This window comes from Delphinapterus leucas, chromosome 10 (assembly GCF_059928025.1).
Source record: "Delphinapterus leucas isolate spDelLeu-1000000601 "Yukka" chromosome 10, BTC_Dleu_Yukka2, whole genome shotgun sequence".
NCBI classification, from domain to species: domain Eukaryota; kingdom Metazoa; phylum Chordata; class Mammalia; order Artiodactyla; family Monodontidae; genus Delphinapterus; species Delphinapterus leucas.
Window position 1 is genome coordinate 59,340,654 of NC_143138.1, and position 19,389 is coordinate 59,360,042.

Genomic DNA, 19,389 nt, shown 5'->3' on the forward strand with positions numbered 1-19,389 from the left:
ATACCACTTCTGTGATTATGTTCTGTGGCACAGCTGACCTTAACATAGGGAGACTATCTCAGTGGGCTTCATCTAATCACACGAACCTTAAAACAGAGGAGGAAGGCAGAGAGACCTGAAGCATGAGAAGAAGGCCTCGATGGGCCATTGCTGGTTTGAAGATGGAGGGAAGCACACAAGAAGGAATGCGAGCAGCCTTAAGGAGCCGAGAAAGAGGACCCCGGCTGACAGCCAGCAAGGAACTGAATACTGCTAACAATCTGAATGAACTTGGAAGCAGATTCTTCCCCAGAGCCTCCATAAATGAATGCTGCCCTGCTGACCCTTGATTTCAGCCTTGTGAGACCCTGAGCAGAGAATCCAGCCATACTGTGCTGGACTCATGAGCCACAGAACTGTAAGCTAAGAAATGAGTGCTGCTTTAAGCTGCAAAGTTTGGGGTCATTTGTTACACAGCAATAGAAAACTAATACACTGCCCAAAGGTAACTCTTCTTAACATAATTAGATTTGGCAGTTTTTGTTTGGGTTCTAAATGCAGTTTCTTTCCACTGCATATTAGTAAAGCAACATTCTCCTCTGCAGGCAACTTCTGAAAACCCTTCATATGATCGCACATTGTTCTGTATTCACTATCAAGTATGTTTGTTTGACTTAGGTCCTATTATCTAATGTATTCTCATCTATCAACTTGGCAAACAACTGGCCACAACCCTGTTTATGAACCTTTTATGGGTGATGGTTTTAATATATCCAAGGTCACCCCTCCATCCATCAGGGGTGGTCAGATCCCTCCAACTGAGGGCTCTTTCCCACTTCCCAAGTACACCAGGCAAGCCCTGGGGTAGGATGGCACAGAGTTCTGCATCAAACATCCAATATGAATTTCTTCTGCATAACTGGATTAAACTGGCACTAAGGTGATTAAGTACACTTGGGGAAAAAACTCAAACTAAAGGTTAAAAAAAATCTCACCAGGGCTTCCCTGGTGGCACAGTGGTTGAGAGTCCGCCTGCCGATGCAGGGGACGCGGGTTCGTGCCCCGGTCTGGGAAGATCCCACATGCCGCGGGGCGGCTGGGCCCGTGAGCCATGGCCGCTGAGCCTGCCTGCGTGTCCGGAGCCTGTGCTCCACAATGGGAGAGGCCACAACAGTGAGAGGCCCGCGTACCGCAAAAAACAAAAAATCTCACCAGTTTTTACAGGTCAAATCATTTTTGCAGGAACCACCCAAGACTGTGAAAGTGTGTAATCTATGCAGTACTGCACACCCCGATCCCCTGTCTGTTGTCGTAGGTTTACCGTCTCACACAAGGCTTCACTGAGTCAGTGCAGGCCACTGAAACAGGGGAACATGCTGGCGGGTGCTGGGAACAGTTCAACTGCTCTTGCACCTGCCTCTTACTTGAAAGACTTAAAAGTAAAGGCCTGCAAAATGTGCCCAGGATGGTGGCTGGGAGATCTTGGTGTTACTTTTGAAGGCCACTCTCCAATCAACTCCTCCAGGGACACACGCATCAGTTCTGTGCAGCAGACCCCAGGGGCCACACGACCCCATGCCAATCCTGCCTGCTCCATGGCCTCCAGCCCACACCTGTGCTTGAGAGAGGCCCTCCAAATATTTAAAGTGAATAGAGCTTAGAAGGACCCATGTTTGGTGCCAATGAATTTTTAAAAATTCATTTCTCTCTCTGACGGAATTCTAATGTATAGTATGTAAGAATAATGCACCAAAAGGTACCAAGCACCAAAGCATGAACTGGAATAGAATTGTCTTTTTACAAACCGAACTTCTGATAGTATTTATTAGAAAGCACATAAAACATGAGGGCTTTAGAGACAGTGCAGGTATTTATAGTTAAGGCTGATTTACTCTTCTTAACCTCACCCGCCAGCCTGAAATAATACGTATACTGGGCTGTATGGTGACTACTTTTCTGATCCTCTGAGACAACAAAGAAGTAAGGAATGAATTAAGAACCCCAGAGCCACTGCCTTATACTCCTGGCTACCATTAGTATCAGTTCTGGGCAGTTTGTTTTTAAGAGCACACATGTATAAGATTCTGTGTAATTGGCATATAAGTATTTGGTCACCTTTCACAGTTCTCCTTCACAGTTCTATGCTTGGCAGCATATATGCTAAAACCTTAAAAACGGGCAAAAAGAATCTGTATTCTAAGAAATACATGAGATGGAGAGAAATAATCTAGCTAAAATAATATTGCAAATTATATTTAAATTTCATGATTTCTTGATTCAAGAAAATGAAATTCATTTCCATAGTTGGCTACTGTAAAATGTGGCATACAAATATTTTTAGGAGACATATCTGTATTTTAAATTCTACGCACATGTAAATGAACAAATAACAATTTTAAGTGTCTATTTTTCAACTTCATCTCTAATATTGAAACAGAACAACAGACTGCCATTAAGTTTCTTAAACTTTTAAGTTACCAGATATTTACAAATAAGATACAATTTGTATCAAAAAAAGGGGACACTTTCAACTATATCTGCTGCTTTCACTGGGACTCCGGTGATGAGAGTAACTTCGGTCACTTTCACTGTCAGAGCCATAAGATCTACAACTCCTGTATAACAAAACAAAAACAGAAACACCTTTTAATTGTCAACCCTCTGAATTCCTCTTGTAGCTTCTTTTTTGATATGAGTGGCCTGAGAGCAAGTGGCTTGAAGAGGCACAGCATAGTGGGTCGGCGAGCGGGGTACCGACTGTGGCAATACTGCAGACTTTTCAAAGGTGTCAATGACAGATGGTGGTAATATCAGGTTAAGATAAAATAAAGAAACTTCTTGGGGAATTACTTGAAATCCACTCATATATGTGAGAATAATTTTCCATGTTACCCAAAATGAACATCAATATTTAATTAGACTGAGGAAGTAAGGGAAAAAAGGCCCACAAAGAGAGTTTCATTAAAAGACAAGGAAATCGAAATCAAAATCAAATCAAAATGGGAGGCCAATGAAGGGTGAGGGTGAGGTGGGGCAGGGACAGGACCACTGGGAGAGTGAGTCAAGAAGACCTGGTTGTGGTCACCATTCAGTTATTTCGAAAAATATTCACAGAGAGCCAGTCACTTTACTAGATGCAAAGGGCACACACAGAGTAGACTATGTAGAGTTTCCTGGGGCTCAAGGATAGTATAGAATAGGGGGCAAGATAAATAAAGCACATGCGACGAGAGGGCAACATATCTCAGAGTGAGCAGTCAGGAAGGGCTTCCCTGGGGCAGTGAGTGGGTTGCAGTGGAGACCTGCAGAGTAGTTGAGAATTGGCTATTTCAAGAGGCAGGAGGGGAGATGGTGAAGTGGGCATGTGACTCTCTAGGCAGAAAAAGAAAAAGCTTCCAGAATGTTAGCGCAGGGAAGACAGAAAAGCCCAAGCTGGAGTTGGTAGGTGGAGAGGCCTCCATGCAATGCTGAGGAGCATGGATCTGCCCCTGAAGGCAGTGCGGCATCCTTGAAGAGTTTCAAACAAGGGAGTGTCCAGATCACACTGATATCCTACGAGCACAACTGACTGTAGTTGTAAGGTATGGGGGAAGGGTAAGACCAGAAGCCACCAGGAAAGGGACATTACAAAAAGCAACCCACAGTATGAGCCATATGTTACATAAAACATACCTATAAATACATATAATATATAAACATTTTTAACCGTATAAACTGCAATCCTAAGTATTATATTTTATTATGTTACAGTTTTAAAAATATTACCTTTTTAAAATTTAAAACACTGACAAATTGGCTGTTAGTTCTAGCAAGCCACCCTATTTAAAGAATGGGCCATGGTTTGAGTTGCCTTCTCTCCTTATTCCTTCCAAAAGAAATGTTTGTCCACGGATATGTGAATATTTAAAAATCCATTTTAGATTCAAACATTAACAACCACCAGTAAATACTACCCAGCAACTCTTAATACAAAGGCCACTTTCAGTAACTGCCTTTGGGTTGATGAAGTTCAGGCAGAGAAAGAAGTATTTCTGTCCTCAGAAGATGGTGCTTTCTCTTCTACAGCAGTCTCTCACCCCACACCCTAAGTGCCCACAGTAGCTTACAGTGCTTGAAAGAACAGAGACCCACCTGGACCGCCTATTGTAGCTTCTGCCTCGGTGATAACTGTCGCTCCTCTGGCTTCTACTTCGACTCCGACTCCTGCTATAGTAGCTATCGTAAGTGTAGGACCTGCTTTAAACAGCAATAACAAACACTAAATCTTCCCATTCAAATACTCATATATTCCCATTTCTTTTTAGCTTCTTAAGTGTCCTCTTAGAACATGGGCACTATATGACAGTATGAAGACACATCTGCAGAACAAGTACTGGAAACATTTAACAACTGCCCCAAATCAGACTTACCGTATTAAACAGAAAAATGTTATAGTTTCTTTTCTGCATTGAAAAATATCACAAAATTAACACTGAGTTAGTTCAATTGAATCTCATGGATCTTATCAGACAATTATAGTCAATGAATCCCTGCCATTACAATTCGACATCAATTATCACTTTTGACACTAGAGCACAATGGGCCAACAGATTAAAAACTGTTCAAAAAGACAAACATATGTTTTTCAATAACATACAACACCTTTTAAAAGGGAATTAAGGGCTTTATAAAACAAGGCCCTTTTAATTTTGCCCCCGCAGGTGGTTTCCCAACCCCTGTCCATACCTGGACCGACTGTGGGGATCGTATGAGCTGCTCCTGGATCTGCTCCTGCTGGACGTCCTAATAGGAATCACATGAGGGGCTATCAACTTGTGGATCAGGACAGGCTACATCAAAAATCTAGACATTTATTTGCCCATCAAGGAGAAAACACAATGAAATCCAGCAGCTATATTTATTTCATTTTCATATCAAAAGTATATTGGAATTTTTTTAAAAAGCATGTTGGATTTCACAAGAAACGTTAGAAGTTTTACACAATTCTTCTATGAGGTGCACATCAAGAAAGTCGCTGGGGAGGAACTGGGTGGGGAAGGGGAAGACACAGGTGGGACACTTGTAAGTAAAATGAAGCTGCAGCAGTGGTAAATATCTGAGAGGCAAAAAGGGGCTGGAAGAAGCTGGGAAAACCAGAAACTTGGGGTCACCCACCACACACACACTTCTTCCTCTGTCCTCTTTTAATAGTCCTCCTCTCCCAATATCTAACCCGAGTCAAGAGATGACTGCAGATGGAAACTTAGGTTAAAGAGGATGTACTGGGGGTTCAGGTGGTAGTCAGGGCCTCTTTTAAATATTTCTACTGCTTCTCTTTCCTCACTCTGATAAGATCCCATCTTGAGATCAGCCAGTAAGAATCCAATAGCTCTTTGAAAGAAAGAACTAGGTGAGTAAGTAGGCCTGTCTGATAGTCAGCAATGACAAGACCCTTTTCAACAGCTACCCCACTCTGCCTGTGCAGGGCAGGCCTTCAAAAGAAGACAGATGGAGACCCCACAGTAGGACAGGATTCACAAGCTCACCTATGGCTTTTGTAACTGCGATAGGAACTGCTCCGGCTTCTTGTGCGGCCTCTGCTGTACCACCCTCTGCTCCGACTTCTGGAGTAGCTTCTTGATCTACAAGTAAGAGTGGAAAATATATAAATCATGTTAACTCATTATGCTGTTAAAACTAATTACTAGTAGGGCAGGAGGGGAAAAACCCAACAAGAGGAAAGGTCTCTGGAAAGGTCTCTCACGAACTCCTCACAGTGGGTATCACAGAGATGGCTAATGAGGGTTTAAACTGAACAGAATAAAATAAAGAGAAAACAGAAAAGGCTGATACAGGTATGTTCATAGGAGCCCTACCTGTAATACCAGAAGAGGAAACAATCCAAATCTCCATTAACAGTAGAATGGGTTAAAAAAAAACTAACACAGATATATACTGAAATATTCTAAAGTAGGAAAATGAACTACAGCTGCCATGTATCAACAGAGGTAACTCTTGGGAACATAATGTTGAGTGAAAAAGGCAAACGTAGAATATCTATACCTATAAAAAAGGATTTTGTTTGAAAACAAGCAAAAGCAACATTATATATAGATAGAAACATTTATAGTAAAACTACAAAGAAAAACAACAAAATTATAATAGAAGTTTAGAACAATGTTTAACTCTAGGAGAGAAGAGAGAAAACAGGGTAGCATCGGGTAGGACTACATTAGGTATGTCAAAGCTCTATTTTTAAAGCTAGATACCATTTAAAATTATTTTTTATACCTTAATCATTAAAAAAATTTATACCTATTTAATATTTAATAAAACAAACAAGAAGCTTAATGCAATTTTGCCCCCACCCTGCTTCCCCTAGTTTATGCTTGTCATTCAGGAACTGAACAATACCCCTGTGTATGTGCTACTCAGGTAATATCTTCATAGGTTTTATTCAGTATGTACTTATGTTTTGGAAGACAGATGCAGTTTATTGGCAAAGACACATTCTGTTCTCATAAGATCCTAGTCATTTACTCAACGAACAATTATAGAGCGACTCTGTTAGGTGAATGAAAGATGAGTAGCAAACAGCCCCTGACTTCACTGAGTTTGCAGGCCAGAAGGGAAGTCAGGCCCACGTAAGTAACCGAAACAGGGAGGCAAAGTTTAGCTATCTCAGTCTACTACCTGTGAGCTGCCCAACTTAAGAGCAAATTTCTTAGCGTTTCCATGCCTCACTGTCTTCACGTATGAAATGAAATACCACCCACTCCAAAGGCAGGGGCAGGAAGGCAGATGAGAATGGCCAGCGTCACCAACAGCTCAGAGCTGTCTGAGTGTAAACGGTAAGTACACACCGAGCGGACAGGAGGCTGGAGTAGCTCAACAGGCACCTTCATCTAGAATATGAACCCGGAGACAAAAGGCCAGGATTCACCAGCTCTCTGGGCCTTGTTGGGAGTCAGAGAAGGAGGAGGTAGAGACGCCAACAACTCAAGCATGGAATGGTCTGAGAGGGAATGAGGAGCGCTAGCAGAGGGCTTCTAGAAGGACTGAAGGGACTGAAAACATGCCCTGGCACTGGCCATGCGGAAGTACCTGAAAATCTCAGTCAGCTGAGTGAGATGGGCAAGGGAAGGCACAGAATACAAACTGCAGGCAACTGAAGAGTAAATGGGAGATGGTTATTGTAGATGGTAAATGTTGGTCCCTATTTTTAAAGAAATCTGGGTAAGGGAAGAAAATGACTGATAGAAAACTAGGAAGAAAAAAAGTTAAAGATTCTTACTGCATTTTAAGTTCAAGTGATGAAAATCAAGCACAACGTAATAAAGGATATGAGTCAGAGGCAGTGAGGCAAAACCATGAAACATTTACAAGGAAAAGAAAAGAACACAAATTACTTGTTAACTTCATACCACCATCACCAATTTTTTTAGTTTAAAAAATGCTCATTCTCTGCATTAGCCAGTCTATGCTGATGACAATAGTTAGACGTAACTTGAACCAAAAATCAACCAATCAATCTTAAGATGATCATTTTTACCATTTCCTGCCCCTTGAATAAAGATCAACTAGATGCAAGTCCTCGGCAGGTAACTTTGCCTCTCTGGCCCTCACCCTCCACTTGTATAAAATGGAGGGTTAGATTACTGATCTCGAAATCCTACATATTTTGTAAATGCAAGATTCCCTTCTAAGGCATCACTAACAGTAGAGAGAGCGGCCTCACTCCTTTAAAAATGGAGAACTTGCCACCTATCACGGCAACTCACTGCAATTGCCATGGAGCTTTAACTGACAGCAATAGATTTTTTACCCTGAGCCCAAATTTCTTCCCCTGAAATCTCCGCTCCCTGTGTCCTCAGCCTGCTCTGTGAGTCACACAGCACAAGCTTTCTCCTTATTCCCTCCCAGATATTGGGAAACAGTGATCTTGTCCCTAACTCTGATGTTCTTCCAAGCAAAACAATAACAGACTCTCCTTGGGAGAAAAAAAGGAAAAGAGAATAATGCTCACCGATAAGATGATGTGGAACTTCTCGATCGACTCCTTGAGTGACTGTAGGAGACAGACCTTGTTCTGTGCCTTGATTTGGTCTCAGATTTACTTCGAGATCTACTTGGACTCCTGGACTGGCTATCACCATCCCGACTAGGTGTCTGCTCATCACTCGAACTCTCCTGATTTCTTGGCCTCCGGTTTAAGCGTGCTGTCTTTCTTACTTCATCAAAGAGAGACCCAGGCCGAACTTTATTTTTGCTTTTAATTTCTATCCTCAAGCCTTGTGGTTTCATTTCAGGCACAGCAGTCAGTGCCTTAACTTCCACAGCACTTGATGTAGTAGCAGACGGTGCTGCCAGGTTCCCCACACCTTGCAGGGGCTTCCATTTATTATCCATGAGGCTGGTCTGGCTTTTCTCAGCCACCTCTCTCTTCACAGAGCTTTCTACAGCAGTGGCCAAGCTGGCAGAGCTGCTGTCCTGTTTTCCCACCTCACCCACCGTTTTGCTTTCTGACACGATGCTTTCCTGTTTTCCCAACTCTGCCTCAGGATGCTCTGCTGGCATATCCTGCTTTAGAACAATGCTTATATCCGGGGTGTCAAGCCTTGAATTTCCTAGAGGGGAAGCCCCCTCGGCCTTTGCTGGGGAACTCCTATCAGGAGTGCAAATCTCCATGTTGTCATCTGTTTGAAGCAGATCCTCCACTCCGCTTGGGATGCTCTCTTCAATATGCTGAATGTTCGGGGGAGAACTGACCACATTTTCCTCAGTGTTTAAAGCTGCGGGAGACACACTGAGTTTACTATCATCTTTAGTAGGCCGATCAGTATCTGATGAAACCGTTATTGGATTATGTTTACCTGAAAGACTGCCATCTTCACAGGGCTTCTCAGTTTGGGGAATATTTTCTTTTGCGGCTTCACTGTTTTCACAAAGTTGTTTTTTCTCTTTTGCTTCCTGAGTAACTTGCTTTTCGTTAATCTCCTCCTCCTCCTCTTCACCAAATTCTAGTGGAGGCTGCCAGTGAAACGCTTGTTTTCGTTTTGGAGCCTTGTGTTTTTTATCTTTTTTCCCTTTCAATTTCTCTTTTGCTTTTTTGGTATGTTCCCTTTTAAGATGCTCCTTGGAGCTGTGTTTATGCTTGTGGGGTTTTCCTCTACTGTTTTCTGAATTGGAATAGAACCCCTCAGAATCAGAGGTTGATGACCGCTGTTTGCTTGATTTCCAGGCACTATTACCATCAGGCAGTAAAGTATTTGCTGAAGACTTAGTTGCTGGTTTGGCTTTGATGTGAATTTCACCCAACTCTGACTCAGAATCTGAAGTGGCTTCACCTTCTTCCTTATCAGAAGATGGCCGGGAATTATTTTTACTGTTTTTAGTTACATCTTGTTCAGAATTTGACTCAGAGTCCCATTTACTCCCAGCGTAATTCTTCCTTTTGGGCTTACTGCCACTTCTAAAGTGATCAGAAGGACTTTCTTTCAAAGTTCTTTTTTTTGAATGAGGGCATTCCCGTTCAGGCTTAGATTTCTCTCCATCTCTGTTTTTCTCTTGTTTATTATTCATGTCCATTTGGACTTGCTTCTCTTTTTCCTGGGCTGACTGTGTAACCCGAACACTTGACTGTTCACTGTCTGAAGAATAATCTAAAGATGACCTGCTTTCACTGTACTTTCTATGACATGAAGACTTGTCTCTGCCTTTGACATATTTATTACGAAGTGTCTTTTCAGAGCTGCTGCTGTGCCTTTTATTTGAGGAGGTGTTTTTTTTCCCATTGGATCTAAATTTTCTCTTGGCTCGTCTTCCATCATCACTGCTAGCAGAAGAGTATGAAAATGATCTACTACACCGTGAGTGGTCACTGTATTTATTTCGTGAATGAGATCTAGATGAGGGAGACCTAGACCTTGAATGTGAACTAGCTAAACTTCGAGATCCTGTGTATGACCTGGAATAAGATCTACTCCTAGAAGATCTACTCCTTGACCTTGGTGAACTTTCTGAGCTCCTATCACTGTATTTTGAATAAGCGCTCCGATCACTTTCTGAATTTTTTTCTCTTTTATGGTAGGATGATGAACTACCAGTCTCTTTAACATTTGCTAAACCGTAAGTGCTTTGGATGGGCAGCAAATGGGTTGTTTTAGCTTTCATTTCCTGGATTCGTTCATAAGAGGGCTTCCAGGGCTTCTGTCCAGGCTTCCACCTTGAAGGAGGAGGGCTGTCACTCAGTGGTATTACAGGAATATTTTCCGCCACCACTGGTTGTACTAAGACATTTTCACTTTGTGTCACTGTTGCCCTTAAAGGTTCTGTTTTAACAGGTTTATTTTCACTTAACTGAGAGGCTGTTCCTCTTGGTGATTTTGATGCTGTTCTTTGGTGCCCTGACTTAGAACTAGATCTGGACTTTGATCTACTTCGAGAATGTGATGAGGATTTTGACGGAGTCCTTGATCTTGAGCTTCCTCTAGAATAAGACTGTGAGTGAGATTTTGATCTGTAGGAGTCTCTGCTGGAATGGGTTGAAGAGCTCTGGTCATCCTTATCAGATTTAGACCAGTCCCTCTTGGACGAGTGATGAGATGACAGCGAGGAAGAACGAGATCTCCTTTCTCTATCACATGAGGATTTCACTCTTCGGGTGGAAGATTTTAAGGATTCTATGTCAGATGGTACAATAATCCTTCTCTTCTTAGTCTGTTTGTGCCTTCTGCAATGTTTCTGCTTTTTAGCTTTCTTTTTATGCTTAACCTTTTTCTCTTTTCTGCGTTTTTTATGGTGACCATCAGAGTGTCTTGCTGTACTTAGATCTGAATAATATCCATTATAGGACCACGATCGGGATCTCTGGGACAAGCTTCTTTCATCCCATCGGCTTGAACAGGGGTCACTTAACCTACAGAAAAGGACATAATATGCATGCAATTATTTACAAGCATGTTTTCTATGCTTTAAAATTAAAACACATTTGTTGTCAATACAAATGCATCAGCAAAAGCTTAGTTAACAACCAAGTACTGACTCTGTCAACACTTTAAGCACACATAGGAAGGATAAACCAACAGCTGATAGGCCTGGTCCCGACCTTGTAATTTCAAAGAGATCATTACTATCAGATCACTACTATCAGACTTACAAAAGGATTTTTTTCAGAGCCAAGCCAAGAATTTTCAAATTCGATAGGAAAATAGCTTTGAAAAGCAAAGCAACTACAGCAATCACAAAAGCACTGCTGCCCTACTGAGTTCCTGGCTATCATCCACTCAATAACACTCTGCCTCCAGGAATAATTTCTGAGGGAGAATCAAATCAAGTTCCCAAACAATTCTGTTAATTCTCTGCAGATACAGGATAACTGCCTGAACTTTAGGCGAAGGCTCTTTTTCTTTTTTGGCTGCACGGCTTGTGGGATCTTAGTTCCCTGACCAGGGATCAAACCTGAGCACCAGCAGGGAAAACTCCCGAGTCCTAACCATTGGACCACCAGGGAATTCCTTAAAAACATGACTACTGTTTTTATCTCAGCCTCATACAGGTAATCAACAACTTTCCCCTACGGTTTTAGTTAAACTACTTAGTACAGAAATTAGGGGAAAAGTACATTAAATAGATGCAGACTTTACAATATCTCAGTGGCAATATCAGGGCTCAAAACTCAGGGTTCTCAGTGCCACTGTGTCTACACCACTTCCACACAGCAGACGCACACCTTTTCCTCCTCTTCTAACTTCGAACCATTCTGCTGGATGCCCATAGAGAAAAACAGAATTCTACCATGAACAATTACACAGGGTCCCATTGGTATATTTTGCACTAGCTCTTCTGGGGCCAGCCCCATTTCTAAAATAGATACTGCACTGTGGAGTGTCACTGAAGACAGGACATGGATACACTTCTGAAGAAACAAAAGTCCCTGGGGTCAGAAGTTAACACACACACTGGGTACAGATTTCTCTATCTACCCATTCATTCATTAGTGGCTAGGAAAGAATCTGCTAGGAAAGAATCTGCTATATAATTTTTTTTTTAAGTCCTGATTATTTCTAAAATTGAACAAGAAATCTTTAAGAAATTCAGGAGAGTTATAGTCTTGTGAGGGAAAACAGAATTTTGATTTAAAAGCACCCAAAGTCAAGCGGCCCTCTTCCCATTTCACCAAGCATTCCCAAATATATTCTCTTTGGTCACAGTCTAATTTTAAAGGTAAATATTTAGTGAAAAGTCCAGAAATATGTCTCTATCCCCTTAAGACTTAAAATATAGAGGACACAGGATTGTACTTATACTTACTTATCTCCTTTGCTCCATTTTTCTCCACTAGGCGGTCTATACGCTCTCAATCTCTGCATTTCTTCTTTCCAGTGAGGAGGCGTTTCGCTGCTCTCATCGTCACCTGATTCGGAGCAGGGTCTTGGTCTTGGGGGTGTGTGATAGCGCTTTAAAAACAAAGTTAGGAATGACTGCCTTCAAAATATCTCTTAATTGTAATCTGCTATAGGACAGAGGTAGGTATAAGACCCAATCTGACGCCATTCAAAGGCAATAACGACTGAAGTACCAAGAAGATGGTATGAAGTTGTGCCAAACTAAAAAAAATGCGAAAGCTGGAGATTCACCTGTAATCACACACAACAATTTCCTCTTTGAAGTCCTAATGGTTATACTCATTAGCCTAGATTATTCAATATACTAACATGTCTCAGCATACTGATTATTTCACATTCATTTCATATTCAAACCCATTCAAACACAGCAGTAAACACTAATCTAACAGCATAACTATACAGAATACAACTAGCTCCTTGGACAGATTTTGGACTATACCTAAGATTAAAGCTAGGATTTTGCCTAGAGGTAAAAACATTTTACCGCTTAAGATAAGTAATTTGAAAAGAGTCCAGTTTTAACACACATACAATTGTGCCCCTTCCTTTAATCTTCCGTCCAGACTTTGAAACAGATGGTTTCTGATCATTTACAGTGGGTGTAATATCAGGAATCTTCCTGGAAAAGAAGATTGAAAATTTATAAAAAGCAAATGCTAGGCAGTTTTCTCAGTGTTTAAATGCAGAATTTATGTTCCTATCATACAAAAACACTTCATTTAGATTCAACACTTTTGTAGAATGAGGCACTCCATATAACCTGATTTTCTAAGCAAATCCTTTAAATACAAAAACTTAAAAAAAAAAAGTAACCGGGGGTTCCCTGGTGGCGCAGTGGTTGAGAGTCCGCCTGCCAATGCGGGCGACGCGGGTTTGTGCCCCGGTCCGGGAGGATCCCACATGCCGCGGAGCGGCTGGGCCCGTGAGCCATGGCCGCTGGGCCTGCGCGTCCGGAGCCTGTACTTCGCAACGGGAGAGGCCATAGCAGTAAGAGGCCCGCGTACCGCAAAAAAAAAAAAAAAAAAAAAAAAAAGCAACCCAACTGAGTAGAAATACACGATACTAGTATCAATCTTTTAAAGTACAGAACTACTTTCAAAACAATCCTTTTTTAGATGTCTCTTGTCTAAACAGTAATGTTCTTAGGGAATCCTGAGGTATTGTTGACTCTAATGCTCAAGTGTTTTTAACAGTTTTAAATTTTATCTTATATATATTTTTAAAAATATTTATTTATTTATCTCGGCTGTGCTGGGTCTCAGTTGTGGCACGCGGATCTTTACTCGCGGCATGGGGGATCTTTTAGTTGCGGCATGCGGGCTCTTTACTTGCCGCATGCGGGCTCCCAGTTGCGGCATGCATGTGGGATCTAGCTCCCTGACCAGGAATTGAACCCGGGCCCCCTGCACTGGGAGCACAGAGTCCTACCCACTGGACCACATTTATTTTATATTTTTAATAGTTTGTTTGTCTACCCCACTTTACTATAAGCTGCCCCTCCTTCAATGCTCTGAATCTGCTACTTTATCTTATGGGTGATTCTAAGAGTACAGTTTTTATGGCAGCTACAGTCCTCCATGCCTGAGAAGTCTTTTCATACTTGAGTTTGTTTTGTACCTGTTATGATTAACATAATGGCTAGCTTTTATTGAGGACTTACTATGTGTCAGGCGTTATATTAATAAGCATTTTAAACATATTTATTGGGTAAAAATACATAACATAAAATTGGCCATTTTAACCATTTTTAAATGTACAATTCAATGGCATTAATTATACTCAAAACGTTGTGCAACCATCACTACTATCTTTCCAAAACTTCTTCATCACTTCATCCTGAAACTCTACCTATTAAGCAATACCTCTCCATTTCCCTCATTCCCTTAGCCTCTGGTAACCTCTAATTTATGGCTGAATAACATTCCATTGTATATATATATACACCACATTTTGTTTATCCATTCATCTGTTGGTGGACGTGTGAGTTGTCTCCACGTTTTTGCTACTGTGAATAATGCTGCAATGAACCCTGGAGTACAAGTATCTGTTTGAATCTATTTTCAATACTTTTGGATATGTACCTAGGAGTAGACATGCTGAGTTACATGGTAAATCCATGTTTAACTTTTTGAGGAACCACCAAACTGTTTTCCACAGCAGCTGCATCATTTTAGACTCCTCCTAGCAATGTATGAGGATTCCAATTTTCTCCACATCCTCACCGACACTAGTTTTGGGGGGTTTTGTTTTAAATTACAGTCGTCCTAGTAGGTGAGACACGGTATCTCACTGTGGGTCTGATTTGCATTTTCCTAACGACTAATGATATTAAATATCTTTTCACATGTTTGTTCCCCATTTGTACATCTTCCTTGGGGAAGTGTCTATTCAAGTGCTTTGCCCATTTTTAAAATGAGTTGTCTTTTCGTTGCTCTTGCTCATGCTTTTGGTGTCAAATATAAGAATCCACTGCTGAACCTAAGGTCATGAAGGTTTACCCCTATGTTTTCTTCTAAGAGTTTTATGGTTTTAGTTCTTATATTTAGGTCATTGACCTATTTTGAGTTAATGTTTGCATATGATGTGAGGTAGGGTCCAACCTCATTCTTTTGCATGTGGAAATCCAGGTGTCTCAGCACCATTTATTGAAGAGACTATTCTTTCTCCATGGAATGGACTTTGCACCCTTATCTAAAATATAATGGCCATGCAAAGTTTGAATCTCAGCATCAAAAATTAGAATTTTTATCATCTTGGGCCAGTTATTTAGCTCTTTGAGCTTCAGCTTTCACACTTGTAAAACAGAGATAACACTTCAACTTATTTATACGAATTAAAGAGATAATGTATGAAAAACTGTTAGTTCAGTGCTTTGCATATAGTAAGGGCTTCCCCCCAGAGCAGGGTTCTCAAACTCAAATGCTGACAGGCAGGTAATGTAAATCAGTGAAGTGGACACAATAGAATAGTTCACTTTCCACTTGATTATTCTTCCACTTGAAGAATAACAGTTCAAGCCCAGTGATATACTTCAACTTCTCTTGGTCAGGAGACAGCAGAGATTGGTATGAATAGGGACAGCACTCTGAGTAGCCACTAATTTTTGCCTTGCAGTGAAACAGAACCAATGTTTTGGAGGATTCTTCAATTTCTCAAGAGAAGAAAAAATCTGAATTTTTGTATAAGTCAACAATGTTTGAGCCAGTATATGAGCCAATGGTGACACTGTCATGAGAGGTGTCATGAACCTAAGGAATATAATGAATCCAATTCTGGACACCTGGGAGCCAATTTTTTAAAATAAAACAGTAATATGAAGGACAAATAACATAGGTCTATACTCCAAAGTTTTCATGATCCACCAGTTTTCTCTTCTGCTACAGAGGCTCTCAGACCATGAGTAGGTCCCATATTTCAGGGTCTGAACCTCAATCACGGGGGACCAGATATCGGATGTTCTCAGTGTCCACTATGCCCATCCTCTCGGAGACTCACACTGCTCACCTAATCCACACGCCACTGAGGTACTAACCAGAGGTCAATATAATAAATGACACTGGGGAAAAAAAATCTAATGGCCATAGATGTATGGGTTTATTTCTGGACTCTCAATTCTATTCCATTGGTCTCTATGTCTATCCTTATGCCAGTACCACACTATTTTTTTTTTGAATTTTATTTTATTTTTTTACACAGCAGGTTCTTATTAGATACCACACTATTTTGATGACTGCAGCTTTGCAGTAAATTCTGAAATCAGGACATATGAGTCCTCCAACTTTGTCTTTCTCCCTCAAGATTGTTTCAGCTATTTGGGACACCTTGCAATTCTATACAAACTTGGACACTGACTTTTCCATTTCTGCAAAGTCTACTGGAATTTGACTGAACCCATAGCTCATTCTGAGTAGTACTGACATCTTAATATTAAGCCTTCCAATCCATGAACATAGAATGTCTTTCCACTTATTTAGGTTTTAATTTCTTTCAGCAGTATTTTAGATATATACCTATAGTTTTCATTGTACAAGTCTTTCACCTCCTTGATTTAATTTATTCCTAAGTATTTTATTCTTTTAGATGTTATTTTATGGAATTACTTTCTCAATTTCCTTTTCAGATTGTTCATTGCTGGTTGTTAATAAGTGTTTTAGAGGCATTAGTTCATTTAATTCTCATAACAACACTATGAGGTAGGTACTATTATCATCTCCATTTTAAAGACAAAGAATTTTAAGATTAAGAGGTTAAAAATGTTGCCCAAGGTCACGGAAAGAAATTAAACTTGACTCTTATAACCATTTTATAGGGTTTTCCCAACCAGGAATCTGGCTCCAGATAAACATACAATATTACTATAAGAAAACCTTGACTAAAAAGTATATTATAGTCTTTTCGGTCATTTCATATTCATGACATCATTTGATTCTCACAATGAGAGATGTAACAGGGACTCTTGGCAGGCAATTGTTAACCTCGTTTTCCTCATGAAGAACAAAGCACTGAACCAAATGACTTGCCTATTAAGTGTTCGGCACAAATTAATGTTCACCGGGGAACCTTTTAGATGCTGATCCAAATGCTGCCACCCTCTACCTCCTCCCCACAACATTCTGATTTAATCTGCTGTATGGCCCAGAAACTGGTATTTTTAAAAGCTTGCCAAATTACTCTGAAGTGCAGCTGAAGATGAGGACAAATGAATTAGAGCAAGTGTGGAACCCAGCTTTTGCTAAGTGAATTATAAGTGATAATGAGCTTAACTGCTGGTAAATTCAGTAAGGTGGCAAGCTCACTAAGGTTGACAGCCCCTGTTTCTTATCCTTGCATACCTTGCATTCTTAGCACACAATTCTAGCTCCCAAACAACTGATCGAATCTCAAACATTCTAATGAAATAGATCAACTTGCTATCTTTGTATGACACAACTACCTGCCAATTATGATTTAAAATAATTCTGCAGAATATAAGTTCCAAAGATGTTATGTAACCAAAGAAGAGTGATGACCAAATAAACTTACTAGCAATATTCAACCACAAATACAAGACAGTGGTATAAACTACTTTAAAAATACCAGATAACAGGGGTCGGCAAACTTTTTCTTAAGAAAAGAGTCCAAGAGTAAATATTTTAGGATTTTTAGGCCAAGAAGAAAATTAAGATGACTATGTAACAAAAAGAAAACAAGTCTTCACAAATGTTTTATCAATGAAATTAGAAAGTATCATTTTTGTGACACAGATCTACTAAGGAGAGTGGAATTCTTTTTCAGGGAGAATAACACTTCACTTCATTTAACTAGGGTTCAGTATCCCCTGTCAAAGCAGATAATGTTAATACTGTTCTTCTGGTAATGCGGATCTGTAATGAGATTTTTACATACTCCATCTCTGAAAATATCTTTCCACACAGATGGATTTTATGTGTAGCACCTAAAATACTGGAGAGTTATAAGTGCATCACTGTGATGTGTAGTGCACTGAAGAGCACATAAAGCGATGAGAGCACCACATACAAACTCTCTGCAACTCTTTGATTCTGCTGCTGTAACACAAAAACTGCCCAAGAAAAATAGTGAACAAACGGATGTGGCTGTGTTCCAGTAAAACTTTATTTACAGACACTGAAATTTGAATTTCATGTAATTTTCACATGTCACAAAATATTATTCTTTTGATTTTTTTCCACAAACATTTAAAAACATAAAAAACACATTTAGCTCATGGGCTGTACAAAACCAGGCAATAGGCCGAATTTAGCCCATGGATGACTATAGTTTGCCAACCCCTGCTAGATGACACTAAAACTGACCTTTCAAGTTTCCTACCTTCTGAAAACCAAATGGATTTGATCAATGAATGGTGCCTTATATTTTCAGAAAGAAGGATCCCACTAAAATTTGTTCACAATATATAATATTATATATAATATAATAATATAATTAACAGCAAAACTACTGATACCTTACAAAGCTCACTAAAAAGGTTTACACAACTGTCATAAAGAGAATATTCAATTTTTAAAAATGAAAACATCAGTATGTTAAGCTATTAGTTCAAAGATACATCCCATTTCATAATAGCTTTTTAAAATGAGAAAACACAGAATTTTAAAATATCTAATGAACTAAACAATAACCACAATCAAGAGACTTGATTGTGAAGAGGGACGTGTGCATAACTTCTCAGGCTTCAATATTAACTCTTCATAGGAAACGTGTCAATTACACCAACCACTTTATGGTATTTCTATTCATATATTTCCCTTAACAATTCTAAACTTGAGTCTAACACACAAAATACATTAGTTACTATTTTTTGAGACCAAATCTAAAGCTACCTGTTAGTTTTTCCAGTATAGAGGATTTATCACTGAGCAAGTTAACAACAGTAACGTATGGGACTAAATTTTATCCCCAGTCATCACGCAATAATTTTGCACTATAAACTGGAGTATGTTTTATCACTCGATTGGATCCAAAGAGTTCAACTAACCCTGTTTTGACAACCAAAATCTCACCTCTAATGAAAGGCCAAGTAAATGAGACTGGTAATGAAATCTTTCCAGATCTCCACTAAGAACTTTTCCCCGATCAACTTGCCAAACCCCCTCTCTCTACCAGCAGAATATGAATTTTGAAAGGTAGGGTACATGCCATTTACGAATCCAATATCTCCCCCAGTATATTTCAAAGTGCTCTGACTATGGGTCATGCTCAATAAATGAGTGTGGACCTGCAATGAGCTAACAGAATCACCAGTCTGAGAAACGAAAACATGTAGGTTAATCATCCTTACGGTTCAGGCTCCACTGTGACAAGAGGCATGTCTCTTCTTAGTAAAAATCGGTTCTCGGGCACTGGAGGAATCTCTTCTGGGCGCACCACAGGCTTTTCCCTTTTAGCATTTGAATCGATACACCTTTTTTCATTGGTATCACTCCTCTCAGAGTGACTTAGAGAGAACAAACCGAATCACCAATTAAGATGTGTAATGTCTGCATTTTATAATAATATTAAATAA

At 40.1% G+C, this 19,389-nt stretch overlaps 1 protein-coding gene across 9 annotated transcripts in view; it reads right to left on the reverse strand.

The window, feature by feature from the left end:
• Positions 1-335: 335 nt before the first annotated feature.
• NKTR (natural killer cell triggering receptor) overlaps positions 336-19,389 on the reverse strand; it is a 48,361-nt gene continuing 29,307 nt past the window's right edge. For 6 of the 9 annotated variants that reach the window (XM_022553819.3, XM_089919096.1, XM_022553813.3 and 3 more), the window contains 9 exons: positions 19,165-19,320; positions 12,897-12,984; positions 12,271-12,416; positions 7,985-10,876; positions 5,505-5,600; positions 4,705-4,761; positions 4,389-4,421; positions 4,111-4,215; positions 336-2,594 (listed from right to left, as the gene is read on the reverse strand). In XM_022553819.3, the coding sequence (XP_022409527.1) occupies positions 2,507-2,594; positions 4,111-4,215; positions 4,389-4,421; positions 4,705-4,761; positions 5,505-5,600; positions 7,985-10,876; positions 12,271-12,416; positions 12,897-12,984; positions 19,165-19,320 (3,661 nt within the window). In that variant the 3' untranslated portion in view covers positions 336-2,506. The remainder of the gene's footprint in view (positions 2,595-4,110; positions 4,216-4,388; positions 4,422-4,704; positions 4,762-5,504; positions 5,601-7,984; positions 10,877-12,270; positions 12,417-12,896; positions 12,985-19,164; positions 19,321-19,389) is intronic. The other 3 variants (XM_022553814.3, XM_022553816.3, XM_022553815.3) reach the window with 3 other exon arrangements.